Source organism: Pelobates fuscus, chromosome 3 (genome assembly GCF_036172605.1).
Source record: "Pelobates fuscus isolate aPelFus1 chromosome 3, aPelFus1.pri, whole genome shotgun sequence".
Lineage (NCBI taxonomy): Eukaryota > Metazoa > Chordata > Amphibia > Anura > Pelobatidae > Pelobates > Pelobates fuscus.
Window position 1 is genome coordinate 200,556,830 of NC_086319.1, and position 20,508 is coordinate 200,577,337.

At 40.1% G+C, this 20,508-nt stretch overlaps 1 protein-coding gene across 1 annotated transcript in view; it reads left to right on the plus strand.

Moving 5' to 3' along the window:
• FLT4 (fms related receptor tyrosine kinase 4) overlaps positions 1-9,226 on the plus strand; it is a 199,749-nt gene extending 190,523 nt beyond the window's left edge. The window contains exons 26-30 of the mRNA XM_063447902.1: positions 2,705-2,810; positions 2,903-3,042; positions 5,974-6,094; positions 7,061-7,146; positions 8,021-9,226. Of these exons, the coding sequence (XP_063303972.1) occupies positions 2,705-2,810; positions 2,903-3,042; positions 5,974-6,094; positions 7,061-7,146; positions 8,021-8,240 (673 nt within the window). The 3' untranslated portion in view covers positions 8,241-9,226. The remainder of the gene's footprint in view (positions 1-2,704; positions 2,811-2,902; positions 3,043-5,973; positions 6,095-7,060; positions 7,147-8,020) is intronic.
• The last annotated feature ends 11,282 nt before the right edge of the window (positions 9,227-20,508 follow it).

Below are 20,508 nucleotides of genomic sequence, written 5' to 3' on the forward strand. Positions count from 1 at the left end.
ATTGTCTTTGAATTTGTTTCATTCTGCTTTTTTGTCCTAAATTTTGAAACTCACTTTATAGTGCCAGCAATTCTCACATTATTGAATAGCCATGACAGTGTTTTGTATTGCAGATACAGAAGGAGAAAAGTATTATAAGAAAGTATGTAATAAAGATCAACTTCCCACCCCTTGTTTTAATAGTATTATGTGTAATTGTTTTTGTATTCACCAATCCATGGATTTATCGGGGAATCTGGTATGCCTTATCTCTTAGTTAGATAGATGTATGCAAGTTGGACGTAGGTGTATTTTGAGAAAATAGGGTAGTGATGGTGCATGATTTGAACGCAAATATTTCGAAGCTATTGGGTGACTAATCAATGCGATTATCTTCTCTTCCCTCTCCTCCATAATGTAATTCTCCCTTCTTTTCTTTTGTTGCCTCTTTTATCTCCAATAAAGTTGAGACACTTTAGCTGGCGATGTCACTGGCATACATCCCCAACGTCATTGTTAACACTCACAATGGGTAGGCCTGTGTCAAGAAGATGACATGGCCACCCACAGAAAGAGGCATGTCTGACTGCCCTCCTACCTGCTGGACAGCACATTCGCTATTCTTCTAAATTCGGACAGGAATTTTGTCTATTCATTCATGCGTCATATCAGTGTTCGTTTGTTCGTTCGTTCAGTTTATTTCAAGGAGGGAGCAATCGGCTCACAGGTCCCTCCTTGTAATATGTCAAAATAGAAGTGGCCAGGAGCTGTGCTCCCCACCACTTCCTAAGCCACCCATGTCCATGCTCACTCTATGTGGGTCAATATAACTGAGGGGGGGACAATAGGTTTCCCCCAATTGTCTTTTAGGGCCCCCACCCGCCACTCATGGTTGGGGGCCGGAGGGAGGACAATAGGTTCCCACCATTTTAATTTAGGATCCCCACCCACTGCTCATGGGTCCCCTTTGGCCCTGTACCCATGAGCGGCGTCTGGGTGACCGAAAAGACAATAGGGGGAACCTATTGTCATTATCCCCGGCCCCCACCCATGAGTGGTGGGTGGAGGCCCTAAATAAAAATGCGGGGGACCTATTGCCTTGACCCCCATCCCCCACCCATAAGCGGCGGGTTGGGGACCTAAATAAAAATGGGGGGGGCTTATTGTCCTCACCCCCAGCCCCCACCTGCTGGGCCAGGGGGGAGGACAATAGGTGTCCCCCCATTGTCTTTTAGGGCCCCCACCTGCTGCTCATGGTTGAGGGCTGGGGGGAGGACAATAGGTCCCCCATTTTCATTTAGTGTGTGTTAGAGTGTGTGTGTGTTAGTGTGTGTGTGTGTGTGTTATAGTGTGTGTGTTAGAATGTTTGTGTGTTAGAGTGTGTGTGTGTGTGTGTGTTAGATAGTGTGTGTGTTAGAGTGTGTGTGTGTTAGAGTGTGTGTGTGTGTGTGTGTGTGTGTGTGTGTGTGTGTGTTAGAGTGTGTGTGTTAGAGTGTGTGTTAGTGTGTGTGTGTGTGTGTGTTAGAGAGTGTGTGTGTTAGAGTGTGTGTGTGTTAGAGAGAGTGTGTGTGTGTGTGTGTGTATGTTAGAGTGTGTGTGTGTGTGTGTGTGTGTTTGTATGTGTTAGAGAGTGTGTGTGTGTTAGAGTGTGTGTGTTAGTGTTTGTGTGTTAGAGAGAGAGAGAGAGTGTGTGTGTGTGTGTTAGAGAGTGTGTGTGTTAGAGTGTGTTTGTGTGTGTGTGTGTGTGTGTGTGTTAGAGAGTGTGTGTGTTAGAGTGTGTGTGTGTTAGAGTGTGTGTGTGTGTGTGTGTGTGTGTGTGTGTGTGCGTGGGTGTTAGAGTGTGTGTGTGTTAGAGTGTGTGTGTGTTAGAGAGAGTGTGTGTGTGTGTGTGTGTGGGTTAGTGTGTGTGTGTGTGTGTGTGTGTGTGCGTGTGTTAGAGTGTGTATGTGTTTGTGTGTGTTAGAGTGTGTGTGTGTGTGTGTGTGTGTGTGTGTTAGAGAGTGTGTGTGTGTGTGTTTGTGTGTGTTAGAGTGTGTGTTAGTGTTAGAGTGTGTCAGTGAGTGTGTTACTGTGTGTGTCTGTTACTGAGTGTGTTAGTTTGTGTGCGTCTGTAAGTGAGTGTGTGTTTTGTAAGTGAGTGTGTATGTGTCTGTCAGTAAGTGTGGATGTATGTCTGTCACTGAGTTTCTCTGAAACTGCTATGTTTTCAGCTGCAGGGTTAAAATTAGAGGGACCTGGCACCCAGACCACTTCATTGAGCTGCACAGAGTAAGCGCGTGTGGGGGGGGGAGGGGCACGGATCAGTTTTCACACCGGGGCCCCATGGGTGTGTACGCCACTGACTCCAAGTTCCACAGATCTCAATCCGATTGAGTATCTGTGGGATGTGCTAAAAGAAGAAAATCTGATCCATGAAGACCTCACCTCACAACTTGCAGGACTTAAAGCATCTGCTGTTAATGTCTTGGTGCCACATACCACAGGACATGTTCAGAGGTCTTCTGGAGTCCATGTCTTAACTCATTAAAGCTGTTTTGGCACTTGTCTGTATGAGTATACACACGTTTCTAAATCTTGCTGTTGCAAGTGGCATCTAGATATCAGTTAATTCCCCTCAGTAATGATACAAATTCTGTTCTTTAAAATGGTGCTTTACTGCTTCCACATTTTATCACAACGTTTTTTTCACTTACTCCTCTGGATAATAATAAAGTTTCTTATGCAGTTATCGCATCATGCTGAGCTGCTGGCATGGGGATCCAAAGGAGAGGCCTACCTTTACTGACTTGGTGGAGATCTTAGGAGACCTTCTACAGGAAAATGTGCAACAGGTGATATAACTGAGTATTTTTAAATGTACTCTAAAAAGTATTTAGTGCTGAAAAATCCATCTACTATACTATATCCCTGCTCCTTGTCATAGGAAGGAAAGGATTACATCCCTCTTAATGACTCTCAAAGTTTAGAGGAGATAGACTTCAGTCAAGGGCCCATTTGCCTGCAGCACAACTCTGATGAGGAGGAATGTGACATGAGACTGCACTGCCACAATATGGCCGTAAGGTAAGAATATCCTGACTGAAACTGTAGCAATCCTATCATGTGTGCAAAATTCCCTGGCTGCATCTTTGCAAAAGTTTATGGTTTTAAAAGTGATATTAAAACTCATGATTAGTTCAAAAATGTAAATTAAAAAATAAAAATTATGAAATTATGAATTTTAATTTTTAACAATAAACTGTATTACCTATACTGATTTTTATATGCATGCATTGCATCACTCATTTTATTACTATTAATGGGATTTTTCATTTATTCTCTTATCCTTTCTTGTCTTGTTTTTTAGTGTCTTGAGCGTCCTTAGGGACGGTGGCAGAGCTAATGTAGAGAGGGCCCTGGTGCAAGAAAGTGTTTAACTGTTTAAATAGATGCAATTTGTCTAAGCACAAGCTGCGCTAACTTTGTGCCACAGCAATGTCAGTCAAGTAGATCTCTAATGTATGGTTCAGTATTGCAGCTATTGTAACTATATTTGTCATCATGCTTAGTTAAAGGGACACTGTACTCACTATAATCATTTCATCTCTTTGAATTGGTTATGATGCCTGGAATCTCCTGGCACTGTCTCTCCACAAAATGTTAAATCATTTTAGAGCAGTTTAACACTAAATAAGGGATCCAGGCCACCCACAGTCCGGCCTCTTCTGGAGATGTGGCCAAGGCAGAGATTATATACTTCCTTGTAGTCATACCGTCAGTTGGAACTCTGATAGGCTAAAAACAGACAGCTGCCACTCTCAGACAATCATAGCTGCCCATTGCTGTTCATGCTAATACTTCCTCATTCGCTGAAGCAGCACAGAGAGGAGGGGCTGCTGAGGACTCTAATTTAGCATTGAAACATAAAAACTGTTTAATGCTGAATGAAATTATGGAACTTGGCAACTCTGGACACTATAATCAGTTTTATGAAATTAAGCAGATACAGTGCCTACAGTGTCCCTTTAAGGGACACTATAGTGTAAGGAATACAAAGGTGTATTTATAACACTATTGTGTCCCTGTGCCTTCCCTCCCCCATGTTTTTTTTTTTAAAGGGTTTTAATTATTTAACTGCTGTGGGGGGCAGCAGTTAAAGAATTAAAAACCCTTTAAGAAAACGTACCCGATAGTGCCAGTCCCTTGATGTCTTCGTCTCCCCTGACATCAGCTCCAAAGTGAAACTTGCTGCATATGTGTAGTGCAAGTGCATCAGGCCTTTCCAACAGAAAATCATTGAATTAATGCTTTCTTCTGGGGGGTTTCAAGAGGCTAGACGTCCTCATGCAAAGTGTGAGGACGTCCAGCGTCGTTTCACAAAGTTAACCTCTGCAAAACAGCAGGAAGTGCCTAGGGAGACAGCCACTAGAGGAAGTCTAACCCTGTAAGATAAACATTATGGGATTTTTTTTTAAGTTGGCAGGACAAGCATTTGATTTCTTCCCTTATCCTTCCTCGTCTTCTTTTTTAGTGTCTTGAGTGTCCTTAGGGAAGTCATTTAGAGAGGGCCCTGATGCAAGAAATAGTTTTACTGTTTAGATAGATGCAATTTATCTAAGCATGAGCTGCACTTTCAGAGAAACTGCAATGTTTTAGATTGCAGGGTTAAGGGGACAGGGGTACTGCACCAAGACAACTTCAGTCAGCTGAAGTGGTCTGCTTGCCTACAGTGTCTCTTTAGTCAATTGCTGACCATCACTTCAGTGTAGTGCAGAAAAAAAACCAATTGGAAGCTTTTGGCTAATTCAGCTTAAATAAATTCATGATAGTGGAACACAAAATGCTCTTTACTACAATATTTCATATACTGCATTGTTATCATTCATTGGAAAGATGTTTATGTATCCTAAACAAAACCATAAAGTATAATGAATTGAGCTAGAAATTGGACCTAATGTTAACATGTACAAGGTGGCACTAAATAGAAATTATGCCCAGCAACACATCCTTAGTTATTTCCTGACTCATGGTTAAAGGGACACTATAGTCACCTGAACAACTTTAGCTTAATAAAGCAGTTTTGGTGTATAGAACAGGCCCCTGCAGCCTCACTGCTCAATCCTCTGCCATTTAGGAGTTAAATCCCTTTGTTTATGAACCCTAGTCACACCTCCCTGCATGTGACTTGCACAGCCTTCCATAAACACTTCCTGTAAAGTGAGCCCTATTTAGGCTTTCTTTATTGCAAGTTCTGTTTAATTAAGATTTTCTTATCCCCTGCTATGAGTATGTGATTAAAGTTCAATTTAGAGATTGAGATACAATTATTTTAAGGTAAATTACATCTGTTTGAAAGTGAAACCAGTTTTTTTTTTCATGCAGGCTCTGTCAATCATAGCCAGGGGAGGTGTGGCTAGGGCTGCATAAACAGAAACAAAGTGATTTAACTCCTAAATGACAGTGAATTGAGCAGTGAAATTGCAGGGGAATGATCTATACACTAAAACTGCTTTATTTAGCTAAAGTAATTTAGGTGACTATAGAGTTCCTTTAATATGGGATATTTGTGCACCTGTGGTTTTGTTTTATTTTAATTTGAGTTGTGTTTTTTTTTTTTTTGTTTTTTTTTTTTGCATAATGAATTATTGTCCTAATTTTTTTGTATGTTGTGTTTTTTTTTTTTTTAACAGTTACCATTTCTAATTCTACTTGAGGAAATATTGGGATTGTTTTGTTTCGCCTTATGGTTCTTTCTTAATTTCTTTCTTCTTGCTCTATATCTCTTTTCCATCATCTCACCCATCTTATATTTTCATAACTCTGAATTGTGGTGAACAGGAATCGAATGGCAAAATATAAGCTAAAATAGTTAATTTGGGGAAAATCTCCAAATCAACAATAGTCTCAGCTTGGTTATTTTAGCGTACATTGTCTATAACTGATCTTATATAATTGCCTTATAACAGTGAATCAATTGTATAATAATCAAGACTGCTTTTTATTTTAAATATACAGATACTATAACTGTGTATCATTTCCTGGCTGCTTCACCGGAGGCAATCAGATTCGCTGCCCATCAAGGCTGAAAACCTTTGAAGAGTTTAACATGGCACATGTGCCATATACAAATCACCTGGTAAGAAAAATAAAAAGTAAAAGATCATTTGTTAGTCATCTTTTCAGGGCAGCAAATGTGGGGAGAGTTTTTGAAGCATTCTGGGCATGCGTTAATGCCTTGAGTACATTTTGCGCAGTGCAAGCACATCTTTTGATGGTTACACTATGATGATTTGGTACATTTCCCTAGTGCCCCGAATTCTGGACTTCAGGCAGGGAACTAATCTGGACAGCAGCGCTGGAGTCCAGTATTGGACAGTCCTGCTGAATCTGGGACTTTTGGAATGTATACATGTGTCTACACTGCTGGAATTCTCCATATCTCTGACTTGAACTATAGTTAGTTGGGAGTTGGGACCTTCCTGATAAAAGAAATTAAATGATTACGATGCCCATGGAAGCAGTTTTATGAAATGACGTGAACCAGAATAGGTGTGAGTAAAAGGTGCCATGCCTGTCAGTTTTTCTTTTCAGTCTTAAAATGCACAAAAAGCAACAGATGATGATATGAATTGCAGTACTGCATCAGTTGGGGTGCCACATTTGTAAAGTCTTGTTCTAGGCTTACACACTCTAGAACAGTAGTGGCAAAAGATAGATGGATAGATGGATGGATAGATAGATAGACAGACAGACAGACAGACAGACAGACAGACAGACAAATAGATAGACAGACAGACAGACAGACAGACAGACAGACAGACAGACAGACAGACAGACAAATAGATAGATAGATAGATAGATAGATAGATAGATAGATAGATAGATAGATAGATAGATAGATAGATAGATAGATAGATAACCATGGTTGCTAGTCTTAACTGGATAAGATGGAACCATTGGATTCAAGGTGTAAAGCTACCACAAACTATGGAATGCAATTTCCTGGAGGCAGTGACTTCCAAACATCATTTTGTCTACAAAAACATTCTACTTTAAATAATACTCATATTATCATGCCGTTTTTTGCTATTTTTCACAACAGGACAATCAGACAGACAGTGGAATGGTACTGGCATCAGAGGAACTGGAAAGGATAGAGAACAGACACAGAACAGAAGACAGTTTCAGGTACTGGAATCTGTGTTTTTTGTATAACAGAGATAAATGTGATGTATTTGAAAGTTTTTAAAAATATATTTTTTAGAATAATAGTATATGTGAATTTATCTGTCACAAAATGCTTAATGCCAGTGACATGATAACATATATAACATATAACATATATCTCACTGGTTTTGTTTTGGAAGCCACAATCCTTCTCATATAGCCCTTAGAATTTGCATGAATGAGTTTATAAGAGGGTAGCATTATTCTCTTGCCTGAATGAGTACTGCTTTGTATTTAAATGGGTTTATACCTGCATGAGATTATGCAAGTACACAACGATGTGGTCCACGGTGCTTCCACATGCAATGCTCAACAGCAGTCAAACCTACTTCCTCTTTTGTTGTTCAAGATCCATCCAACTTGTATGTGCAAGCTGCACTATCAATTTTGATAATTAGTTCTACTTTCCACTGTAGAACTTTGAAGCCAGTTCGAGTCACAGCCACAAGCAAGCTTGGACAGCAGTTTGAGAGATTTTGAGCACAGTTTACAGTAGCACAGTTCACAAAATTATGAATCAATCTGTGAAGAGGCTGAAAGTAGTCGCGATATGACTGCTTTCAACTTATTAAGGAGTTCCACCCATCCTAAACTACAAAAAACACATACATTCCGGTACATGAAATAAGTGAGAAACCATAAGACAAAATGAGACCTTCTTCCCTGCATAAGAGGGGTCTGCCTGTTGCAGCGTTTGCCTGTGCTCATATTGCAATTTTAAAAAGGTCCATGTCGAATTTTGCATCTGCAAGTACTAGTTATGATGACTCTTTTAAAATAGTGTTTTGCTTTGACAATACATCTTTAATGGATTTTACCTCTATTTTCTTTGTAGCAATAGGGATTCCCGCAGAAATAAGGATTTGATGCCAGGATGCTCCTCCACTCACCACAGAGGTCACCCATCATATCCTTCCTGTACTGGAGGCCAGACGTTTTACAACAGTGAATATGGAGAGCTATCGGAACACTCAGAGAGTGATAGCTACACACCTCCCGGAGGATCAATCATTCCAGGTCTTAACCAGGATTCCTTCTTCTCTGATGAAAACTGAAGACTATGCAGCTGAAGGAAGGCCCTCCACTTCCATGGCAATTTATACTTGCCCACTTTAACCTCTTTTGAAATGAAATACTGCACAATATATACCAAAGGAATGGAGATAAGACTTCAAACCCACAGACTGGCTAAAAAAGAGAGGTCTTCTGGACTTCTCTGCTTATATGCCAAAGAGCTCATACCGAAGTAAAAAGGGAAAATGGACAACATTTAATTACAGTGGTTAAAACCAAAATAATAAACAATTGTGTCTACATGCCACTGCCAACACAGTAAGGGCCAAGAAAAGTGATGCTGATGGGGAACCAAATCTTCAATGTATGTGGAAATTGTTAGGTTATGTATCAATATAAATGCATTTTCATATTTTAATGACTTGTTCTATTGAAACAAATACTCTCTGCCCAACCACAACAAGATAATATTCTTCTAATCCAATTCCAATCCAATTTCTTAGAAGAAATTAAGATTTTAATGACACCTTTGGGTCTGAAGAGTTCATATGTTCGAGTTCTTTGTAAAAGTCTGATCCTTGCTGAGGTATAAAATAATTCCCTACAGCTACAGATTGAGAAAAGGTGAAAGAAGAGAAAGTAGCTTATCCAATGATTAGCCAGTCTGTGCTCTGTCAAACAATCCAATGTATATGGCTTAAGAAGGTTTGATTTAATCATCTATTTTAGACAAACACATAGCATACCATAGAACTCCATCATAACCTGTATCGTCAGTGCTACCTTGATATTCACAATGCCCTACTGTGTCTAAATGAATTATAATACAATTATTTAAATGCAAATGCTATGTCATGGGTCTTATTGGCAGCTCTAAGAGACTAGATTGAAGACTGATTAGTATGAGGTAGGAAAAAAAGAAATAATTTTCATTATTAGAAAAGATTCGCAGTGAAGTAACACTTAACTGACTACTGTATATATAATGTTGTTAAGAAAAGGTGAAATAAGGATTGTTGATATTCACATTTAACCCCTTAAAGACACAAGACGTGTGTGACATGTCATGATTCCCTTTTATTCCAGAAGTTTGGTCCTTAAGGGGTTAAGGAACACTTTAATCACCATAACCACTGCGTGGTGCTAAGAGTACCTTGGTGCCCCCATTGAAAGTAGTCAAACCATTTTAGAGGATTGTCTTCTTATCTGGCCAACCAAGGTGCCACTTCTTACTGCCACTATTTCATACAGAGATCGGGAAAAACTGAGAGATCAGCTGATGCTCTAGTGGTTATGGTGCTTGGATTGTTCCTTTAATACATTTATTCACAAAATAGCGCAGTGCAGATTTGAGAAACAAGTTACATCATTAATTTAAAATAGGTAAATTAGGATACACTTTGCTGGGTTTGTTATTACTCATGATGCATTCAACTAATGAAATGTTTAAATGAGTTAAAAGTGACTTTAATGTGAATTTCAAGTTTTGGGCCAAAAGAGCCAAATTGGAAAAAGACTTGTAAAATTGAAATATGAGCTATGTGATGTTCATTTTGCATTAAATGAGAGGAGAATTGCTTTTAACTATGGCCTCAATTTAATTCGCTTGAATCAGGATCAGAAATGATTTCAATGTGTTATTAAAAAAAATGTAAAAATATTTATTTACAGAAATCTCCATTAAAAGTATTTGGGGATTTTTCTAATTAAATCTAATTAAATTAAAAAAAAATTCTAACATATTGGAATAATTACTGATGCTGATTTAGACTAATTAAATCAAGGCCCATGTCTGTATTATTAACACAGGTACTTTTAAATAAGAATCATCCACAGAGATTCCCGAATCCCCATTCCCATTATAAATAATGAAAATAGATCCACAGGATAAATAATAATGAATCTCGTGAAGGGGACAGACCACTAAATCATTTCAGGCACACATCTTCTAAAGCACACAGCATGGAAAAACTGCAGTGTTGTTAGTCTCCCAGTAGGTGGTGTTTAAGCAGTAGCAGTAATGATTTTAGTTCTAGAACCACTTATTTATAGTGGAACACGTGAGTTTATCCGTAAAAAGCAATTTCTGATGAATTGACAAATGTAATTTGTTATCTGGATACCACAAAAGCAGAGTGTAAAAAAATATTTTTAACCTTGCTTTTTTTGGCGTACATTTAACAAATTTGGTTCTATTGAAAAAAACAATATTTTACAAAATGCCCCAAATATGTTTGATGATGGACCTAACATGCATTTTTCCATTGTTCTATTAAGAAATTTACTGGTAGTTGCTCTTCATATAAAGGCATTTAACCATAAGGCTGTTATTTAATCTGGTTGTAAATGCAATGTTCTCGCGATAAAGTACTTAATGACCTAAGACTCCTACGCTTGATGTAATGCTATTCCTGCTTGAGAACAGGTGAGCCTGTTTTAGGCCATGTTCCAATAGCTACTTTGGAAGAAGCCTCTAAGTCTGCTATGTGTTTGTTTAGCCTACAATTTGAAAATCTCTCTAACTTTACTTTGAATTGTTGAATATTTTAGTATTAAATAAGAGAGCGGAATGTGTCTTTTTATGATTACTACACTCGAGGGGACACCAGAGCAATTCACAGAGTTTGTCTTCAGTGTTACCAGAACTAGCATACCTCCCAAGTGTCCCTATTTAGGAGGGACAGGCCCTATCTTCCACCCAAATCCATCTGGCCCTCTTTTCTATCCTTTGTAAATACCATACATTGTTCTTGTTCTAAATTACATTTTACTTTGATAATTTGTTATTACTAAGTCACCTAAAGTTCCTTAGAACAGTCACGGCTCTGGCCACAAACCCATTTACACCCTCTTTGTCCACTTGAGATGTTGGGGATATGCTTTTGTGGAGAACATTTGTAATGTAGAAAGATAGAGTGTACAAGCAATTTAATCCCTATAGTCATGTAGTGCACTTTTTCCGTAACTGCGACCTGTTAATAAGTCAGTCTCGTTATCTTAGCTCTGTTTTAGTTCCTTGTTTTGCCCAAAGAGCTTGCAATCTCTTTTGGAAATCCTTGGGTGTTTGTTCACCAAGATATGTAGTGACCTGAAACCAAATGACAATATTTCTACCAAAGCAAATTATTTGGAAAAGATCTCCAACTCAGCAATAGTTCAGTTTTCAAACCATTACAATCCATTAGATACTGAATAAGCCAGAGGTTAATTGTTTTGCTTTTTTTACTAGATCCATCTCATTGTCGACCCTAGCCCTTTGATCCCACAGGAAATACATGTAATTCTCTATGCAGCATCTGAGCCCTTGCAGAATGAAAAAAAAGGAAAACAGAAACACCTATGATAGGAATGGCAAATGTAGCCCTCTCTCTGTCCTCCCAGCCTAATGGAAGGAATGAGACATGGCATAAAGCTAAACCTGCAGCACTGCAGCTGCCTAGCCTTGAAGTAAAATGCAACATGTATTATGCTATACAAATGACAATGTTTACTTTTAATATAATATATCTTTATATATAAATATATATTAGTACACATATATTTTTCTATTGCTTTATTTTCCTGTTTCTGTATACACCCCACAATCATTTGTGTTTGAGTCAATATGATGTGTCCAAAATTATCTGTAGTCTCATTTTTTAGCCTATTTTCTCTGGAACCTTGTTCTATAATTTATGTTGTCATTAAGTTATACAAAACATTTTTACATGAGTACTTGTCCAAACAAACTACATATATTAAGTAGTTAAAGTGCAGTCCAAGTAGGGTCAATGATGTATTTATTTATTAATCAGATTGCATTTATTTTCATTTTTTCAGACTCCATTATGATATTATTGAAGAGTATTCAATTTCATAGAAACAACAATGCTGAACTTTATTTCTTTTAAAACAACTTTTAAATGAACAGTAAAGCTTCTTATCAAATAAATCTTATATTAAAGGCATGTTTGTGTTGATACGTGTTATAGGTCAAATTGGTTAATTATATGCTTTGTACTGGCTATCACTATTATTCTCTGGGTGATGTTCTGATGGGAAACCTAGGGTCCTAACATAATGTGGATGTTACTTTGACATATACCACCTACCTAGAGATTGTTGCAGACCATGTACAATGGCAATGGTGTCTCTTGATGGTAATGGCTTCTTTCAGCAGGTTAATGCACCCTGCCACACTGCAAAAATTGTTCAGGAAAGGTTTGAGGAACATGACAAAGAGTTCAAGGTGTTCCCTGGCCTCCAAATTCCCCAGATCTCAATACGATTGAGCATCTGTTGAATGTGCTGGACCAACAAATCCTATTCATGGAAATCGCACTTCGCAGAACACTGCATGACTTAAAGGATCTGCTGGTAATGTCTTTGTGCCAGATACCACAGGATCCATAGAGAGGTTTGTGGAGTCCATGCCTTGATGCATCAGAGCTGTCTTGGCAGCAAAAGGGAAACCTACACAACAAAGTTGGGACTGATCAGTCTAGATTACTTAATTAATTAAAATGTTAGGCTACACCTTGTAAAGACACACAAGACTTATACCGGTACTAATTTTGTTAAATGTTTGTTTTCTTTTGCATAAATTTGTTTGTTGTCAGGATTACTTATGATTACTGCAACTGGGGTTTACAGCTTACCTTCTTAACAAAGAACGAAATCAGGATAGAAGTGATTTACCAAACCGTATAGTGACCATGCTTAATGCAGTGTCTAGAAGAGAGAAGGCAACCTTCAGTCAGTGTTGTGCCAAAGGAGAACGTGCTCTTTGGTCCGCCAGCACTATTTTAAAAGAGGTACAAACGGTTAAGTGGGTTACTATTTTATCAATAACAAATAGAAACGAGTTATGTGCATTTTGAAAGAAGATCAGTTTTAAAGGCAGTTAATATGACAAATGCATCATACTGATTTGTCTTTTTATCTCTAATGTCATTTCAAATTACATTTAAACGTACTGAAAATATTTGTAAAACATAAATACAAACAAGACAAAGCAACAAACTTCCGTCCTTCTGTCCTGTCTTTGCAAAGCCAGTTGTTATAGTTCTGGAAAGTTGTGACCTTTTTCACTGGTAAAAAATCTTGATTCTCCCCCAAGCATACAACAAATCTATTCAGTACCTGGCCACAACTGAGCCAAGGCATATTATTATACAGCGTGAGATCTGAAATTGAACTCTTCAATTCTTCCAGTAATGTAAATGACAAGCCATGTAATTTACATGAACAATTTCATCCACAGCAACACTATAGACATTATAATCTTGTATAGTTGTCATTTATATTGTCGATCATTTCAGTTACATGACTTTCAATTGTTCTCACAGATATGCTATGACTTTTATCCAGGATAATATTGTATCTTTATTAGGTAAATCACCAAATAAAACCTCAGCACTGTTTACAAGATCTTCACTAATACACAATATGCACCATCCATGAAAAGCTTGCCCTTTTTCACTACACGCTGAGCAATTCTAAAACTCCATTTATGATTAATATTATTATTTTGTGGCATATATAGTGCCAACTTATTCCGCAGCACTTTACAATATTATAAAAATGTAACAATAAATTAGATATTTACAAAATGTTACAGGAATAATAGGTTGATGAGGACCATCCTCAAATGAGCTTACAGTCTAGAGGAGGTGGGGTATCAAAACACTATAGGAAGGTTATCGTGGGGACAGCAACCACACAGGAAAGTAGCAGAACTGGAGTTGAGAGTGGGGTGTGGCCCTTTAGGAGACAGCAAGTTTGTGATATAGAAGGTGTTCTGGAAGGCCATAAGCTTTCCAGAAGAGATGGGTTTTGAGGGACTTCTCAAAGTTGTATTCCTAGCACTATAGTACCCTCTTCCCCTCCACTTCACAGCAACCCCCTGCAGTCAATAAAGGGTTAAAACTTACCTGATTCCAGTGCCGATATCCCTTTGTGCTGTGTCAGGCTCGAAGGAGAACGACCGAAGGAGGAGGAGAGTCCCCAGCGGCAAGGGAGCCCGGCCCTGGAGAAAGTTAAGTGATTTAACCCCTTCCTCCCACTTCAGCCTGGTGGGAGGGTACCTATTAATACTATAGTACCAGTAAAGCAAGTTTGTTTTCCTGGCACTATAGTAGTCCTTTATTTTTTTTAAATTTGACAGCTTTTTTATTGAGTCAGCGAAAAGACAGTTGGGTACGGAAAAGAAAAAAGGGGGGGGGGGATACATAACCAAGAGGGTACATTACATTACCATTGTATACACACATGACAATTCTTGTTCGGTAATACATAAATTTTTTTCAATCCTTATGCTATACGTAAGGTTAATGGGGTGCATATCGTCTTGGGCCTAGTGGCCGGGTGCGGGGTGGCCTGTCTGTACGAGTGGTGCCATGTAGGGTTTGGTCTCAGACCTTGTGCCTCTTATAGTGTCTACATTGTGCCTTGTCTTGCTGCACCGCCCACTTCAGGTGTCTGCACAGGCCCTTACTATTGGCAGGTCAGGCGGGCTTCTGGTTATGGTAGCTTAACTAAGACGAGTTATTTTTTATTTATTTTTTAAAATACATTTTGTGTGTTTGCATAGTGGTAGTTATGCCTTTGTGCCTCCCTTCTAAAGGTGGTATTCAGATGTATCCGTTTCCCCCCTGTTCCTCCCTCAAGTTCGCCCGGCCGCTTGGCTCATTTTCCTTTTTTTTTTTTAAACTGGGGGGGGGGGGGGGATTTTAACCCCTTAAGGACACATGACATGTGTGACATGTCGTTATTGCCTTTTATTCCAGAAGTTTGGTCCTTAAGGGGTTAAAGAAAGAGTTATGGGGGGGTGGAGTAACTATCTACAATGGAGGCTTGCTTCTTCAGTCTCTTGTCAGGGTGGTCCCTATAGTGGTCCTTTAAGGGGCACGTTAGATGAACAAAAAAAAAATTGAACCGAGAACCCCGTCTCCCGTCACCTGAATGAGAAGCATGCAGGAGTCTCAAGGATCTTTCGCTTCTGTGGCATAGAACTTGTCAAGAGAGACCAAAGAAGAGGGGACATTTTTACGTCAAAGTGAATGCTGGTGGATCTACTGACTCAAGACCCTATTTCCAAAGGGCTTAAATGAGGGGTTCTCATTTGCCCCCTTCATTTAAAGGACAGTCATCGTGCTTTTGACTATTAATAAGATACACATACCCGTCCAAGCTCCATTTAATTTAATTTGACATTTATATTTTCCACTGAATTTACAAATATAATCTATATATCAGTATTGAGGTACTTTAGAATGGAATAACTTACCGGTATATTATTAACAAGTAGTTAGAGGAGATATACTCAATAGATTAACTGCTTAAAAGAGTCAACCGAGAGATTGTCAAGGGGTTTGACTATATTTGAAGATCTACAATATTGCACCATATGCGCTCCTTTTTCCATCTGTTATATAGGATAAAGAAGTAAAGCACACCATCTAAAGAAGGGAGAGGGTCGCCTATACGGACCCTAAGAGCGCACTAACTGAACTTAATCGTTTAGATCTTTAAATTGTGAGTGGGGAATTTATTCTACTTTATTTTACAATACATTATACGGTTTGCAATATGAAATGGTTTTTGTATTTCTGTCTTTAAGGAACTACACCGTTCCAACTAGGACCCTAATATAGGATAAAAAGTCTAAAGGTATACACTATACCTAGAATTTCTTATTGCACTGAAATTCACAGATTATCACTAATTTCTAATATAAGCGCTTCACCATTACACTGGTTCACAATTGTATTATAATGAACTCCAAATTTTTTTGGCATTTTGATAGCTACTCTGAAGATTTTGCATCGCATCGAAAATTTGCAAATGTAATTAATCTTTTTTCAACTTCCCTATTTTCAATACTACTTCTTATAGTAGGGAGGCTATACTAATCAATAAACCTCATTCTCCATAATCCATAGTATGATACACAGTGCAGTTATGGCCAATTGAGGAAGCACAAATGAAACAACAAGCTTTTATCAAGAAGTGTTTATGGTATGCAGCCATTTGGAAGTTTGGCCCCAGAGGTTACTAACAGTCTTTGATTTTCTGATCGCAACTTCTGGGCAATTATAATCACACATAGCTGCATGAGATGATACAATTACGTGTAACAAGTATTTGCCACATTTAGAACGGTGCAGGGAATTATTCACAAGTATACAAATTTTCTTTTGTATTATGTATACAATTTCCCCTTATTACTCTTTAGTACCGGCATTAACATAGAGATGGGAGGAGCTAAAACCCATGATCTATTCTATACCGCCCACTTTGACGTCGCAAGGCCTTATTGGCCGATGAATTATGTGAACATGCAACGTCATATAAAAGGCGGGATTTAAGCAATAAAAGTCTGTGATTGGAGTCACCATCCGCAGGAGCTTGATGGACACTTCATGTAGGTCCCTTGATGACTCTTGTGTTTAAGTCATACTATGCCCATTATAGTTGCAGGGTGTGCATTATTGTTAATTTTTTGTGCTCTCCTGTCCTGCTGATGCTCTCTACCCACTAAGTGTATTTGACTGTGGAGTCTGTACAGCACCATCTTTTAGTTGCAACTATTATGTGCACTACCTGAATAGGAAGACTCTGTAATATGCATATTCAGGAAAATTTGCATATTTAGATTTCTGCAGGCAGGGGAGATATATCTTGTTAGTTATGGTCTTCCCGACCCCTTTATAAATATATTATTGTGTTATTATGAGTGCCTGTATGTTTCTCCATATGATTTGGTTATACATATTGAATTGAGTGTGTCACCAGGGCCGGCCTTAGGGGTGTGCGAGCTGTGCGGCCGCACAGGGTGCATGGAGCAGGGGGCGCCGTGCGGCCGCACAGCCGGCCGGGATTTAAAAAAAATTTATTTTTTTTTAAATTTGCAGCGGGGGCGGAGCTTACCGTGCGGCGGGGGCGGAGCTAAGCTAACTGTGTGATTGTCAGGTGAGTGTGACTCTCTGCCTGTGTGTATTACTGTCTGTGTGTGTGTGTGTATATGACTGTCTGCCTCTGTGTGTCTGTGTGTATTACTGTCTGTGTGTGTGTGTATGACTCTCTGCCTGTGTGTATTACTGTCTGTGTGTATGACTGTCTGCCTCTGTGTGTCTGTGTGTATGACTGTCTGCCTGTGTGTGTGTATTACTGTCTGTGTGTGTGTGTGACTGTCTGCCTCTGTGTGTCTGTGTATATGACTGTCTGCCTCTGTGTGTCTGTGTGTATGACTGTCTGCCTGTGTGTGTGTATTACTGGCTGTGTGTGTGTGTGTGACTGTCTGCCTGTGTGTGTGTATTACTGTCTGTGTGTGTGTATGACTGTCTGCCTCTGTGTGTGTATTACTGTCTGTGTGTGTGTGTGTGTGTGTGTGTGACTGTCTGCCTCTGTGTGTCTGTGTATATGACTGTCTGCCTCTGTGTGTCTGTGTGTATGACTGTCTGCCTGTGTGTGTGTATTACTGGCTGTGTGTGTGTGTATGACTGTCTGCCTGTGTGTGTGTATTACTGTCTGTGTGTGTGTATGACTGTCTGCCTCTGTGTGTGTATTACTGTCTGTGTGTGTGTGTATGACTGTCTGCCTCTGTGTGTCTGTGTGTATGACTGTCTGCCTGTGTGTGTGTGCTTGTGTGTATTACTGTCTGTGTGTGTGTATGACTGTCTGCCTGTGTGTATCTGTGTGTATGACTGTCTGCGTGTGTCTGTGTGTATGACTGTCTGCGTGTGTGTGTGTGTATGCCTGTCTGCCTCTGTGTGTGTCTGTGTGTATGACTGTGTGTGTCTGTGTGTATTACTGTCTGCCTCTGTGTGTGTCTGTGTGTATTACTGTCTGTGTCTGTGTGTATGACTGACTGTCTGCCTGTGTGTGTCTGTGTGTGTATGTGTGTGTGTGAGACTGTCTGCCTTTGTGTGTCTGTGTGTGTGTATGACTGTCTGCCTGTGTGTGTGTGGATGTCTTCCTGTGTGTGTGTGTGTATGGCCGTCTGACTCTGTGTGTGTGTGTGTCACATACAACCAATACACGCATATCACACACTGTTAATACACCCATTACAAATATCACACATAGCATACATATCACACACAGTCATCACACCTACTATCACATACACAGACAACACAAACATTACAGCATACATGGATGACGGGGGGGGGGGGGCGCTGTGAAGATTTTTCGCACAGGGCGTCTAAATGCCTAAGGCCGGCCCTGTGTGTCACCATAAGCATAATATAATGTGGATAGGGGCTTGTGCTTATTGAAAAATAAAGTATTGTGAATTAGTTCCATTGGTAACAGTGTGTCATGCGTGGTATGCTCAGGGATTCCACTAACAGAGTTTTCAGACCTGTTGGCTGGCTGCATTGGTCCCGATTCCCAGTACAACTAAAGGAAAAGCTAGGCCTGAGAGCCACATGTGCCTTTGTAAATGTAGTAGCTGGAGACACTGTAGGCAGAGGCATTGATACATTTATGGGAGAGGAACAAAAGAGGCAAAGGCAGAGGGGATGATACCTGCCTGGAAGAAGAGGTTATCGGAGACCCCAGTGAAGCTTCGGTAATTGGGTCTAAACCATTCCAGAGTCCCTCGTTGCAGAGAGGTACTTATTCGGCGTACGGGAGATCCACTACAAAAAACCTGTACCTTAAAGGGACACTCCAGGCACCCAGACCACTTCTGCTCATTGGAGTGGTCTGGGTGCCAACTCCCACTACCCTTAACCCTGCAAGTGTAATTATTGCAGTTTTTCATAAACTGCAATATTTACATTGCAGGGTTAACTCCACCTCTAGTGGTTGTCTATTAGACAGCCACTAGAGGTCACTTCCTGGGTTCTAGCACAGGTTTCCTGTGCTAGAGCGTCGCTGGACGTCCTCACGCTGTGTGAGGACCTCCAGCGTCGCTCAAAACCCCATAGGAAAGCATTGAAATGATTTTTCAATGCTTTCCTATGGGGAGATGTAATGCGCATGCGCGGAATTTCCGCACATGCGCATTAGGTCTCCTCGGCCGGTGAGCGAGATTAGTCTCGCCCACCGGCCGACGTAATCATTAGGAAGAGCGTCGCGGAGGCGGAGACAGCGGCGAGGGACATCGCCGCTGTCCCAGGTAAGTGACTCAAGGGGTTTTCACCCCTTCAGTAACCGGGGATTGGTGGGTGGGAGGGAGAGGGACCCTCCAGTGCCAGAAAAACGGATCGTTTTTCTGGCACTGGAGTTTCCCTTTAATCTTAGGTTTAGCTCCTCTTAATAGCAAAACACCCCCTATACCACAATACTAAATTTAACCCTATTCTAACCGTAAACCCAATAATACTAAACATAATTTACAACTGTAACTCCTCTCAAGCTTTTAATCTTTTTAACACTTTATCTAATCTAAGTCTAACAATAACCCCTCTCTTACCTTAGCCCTCCCTTTACTCTACTTACTTTTAACATTATCCTTAATCCTGCATGCATTTACACAGCTGCTGTGGCGGAACCAACCCAATTGTAACGGTACCCCCAGGCATAAAAGGGGTTAAAAGCTGTTTAGGCGATATTCCCTTCCAGATTCACAGGCAGCTACTGCAGAACACCAATCTCCCGAACTGAAAACACACGAATGCTTCAAACTCCAGAACCGGAACCATATGAATGCTTCAAACTCCCGAATTGGAACCATACGAATACTGCAAACAGGCGAACAGGAAAAACAATACGAACAGTTTACACTCCTGGCAATCGGTCTGAAGCAACATACAGTAAATCCCTCCAAGAACGAGACAATGCTTCGTCTTGAGGGTCAAGCAGTGGTCTGATTTAATGGGGCTACCTGCCCGGTATTTATGCAGGTCTTCCACCTGGTGGACACTCCCCTAGGGACTGGGACACAGATGGTAAAATGACCAATCACAGGCATATAGGGTTAAAACACTCCCACAGACATTACAATCCCTCCCCTCTATCCTGGAGATAATTGGGAAGTAATCCAATTATCTCCAAGGACAGAGGCAAAACTCCATTAACCACATGGCAGTAAAAATACATAAAAATATATAACTGTGCAGCCATTGCATAAAACAGGTACATTCAACCTATCCCCAGATAGGGTGGGGCCTGACCTGCATGGCGGTCAGACGCATTCTGCAAGAGTTTCCAGCTTAGCAACTGAAATTTCCATGTTTATTGCCTCTCGAGGCTCTACTTTCGCAGCTAATTAACACTTACTGCTATCCTGCCACACCAGATCTGGAACCTGAAATTAGGATTACTCCCACAAAAGATGCAGTCGTGGCCTAGTGCGGTTGCAGCACAAGAGAGGCAGCC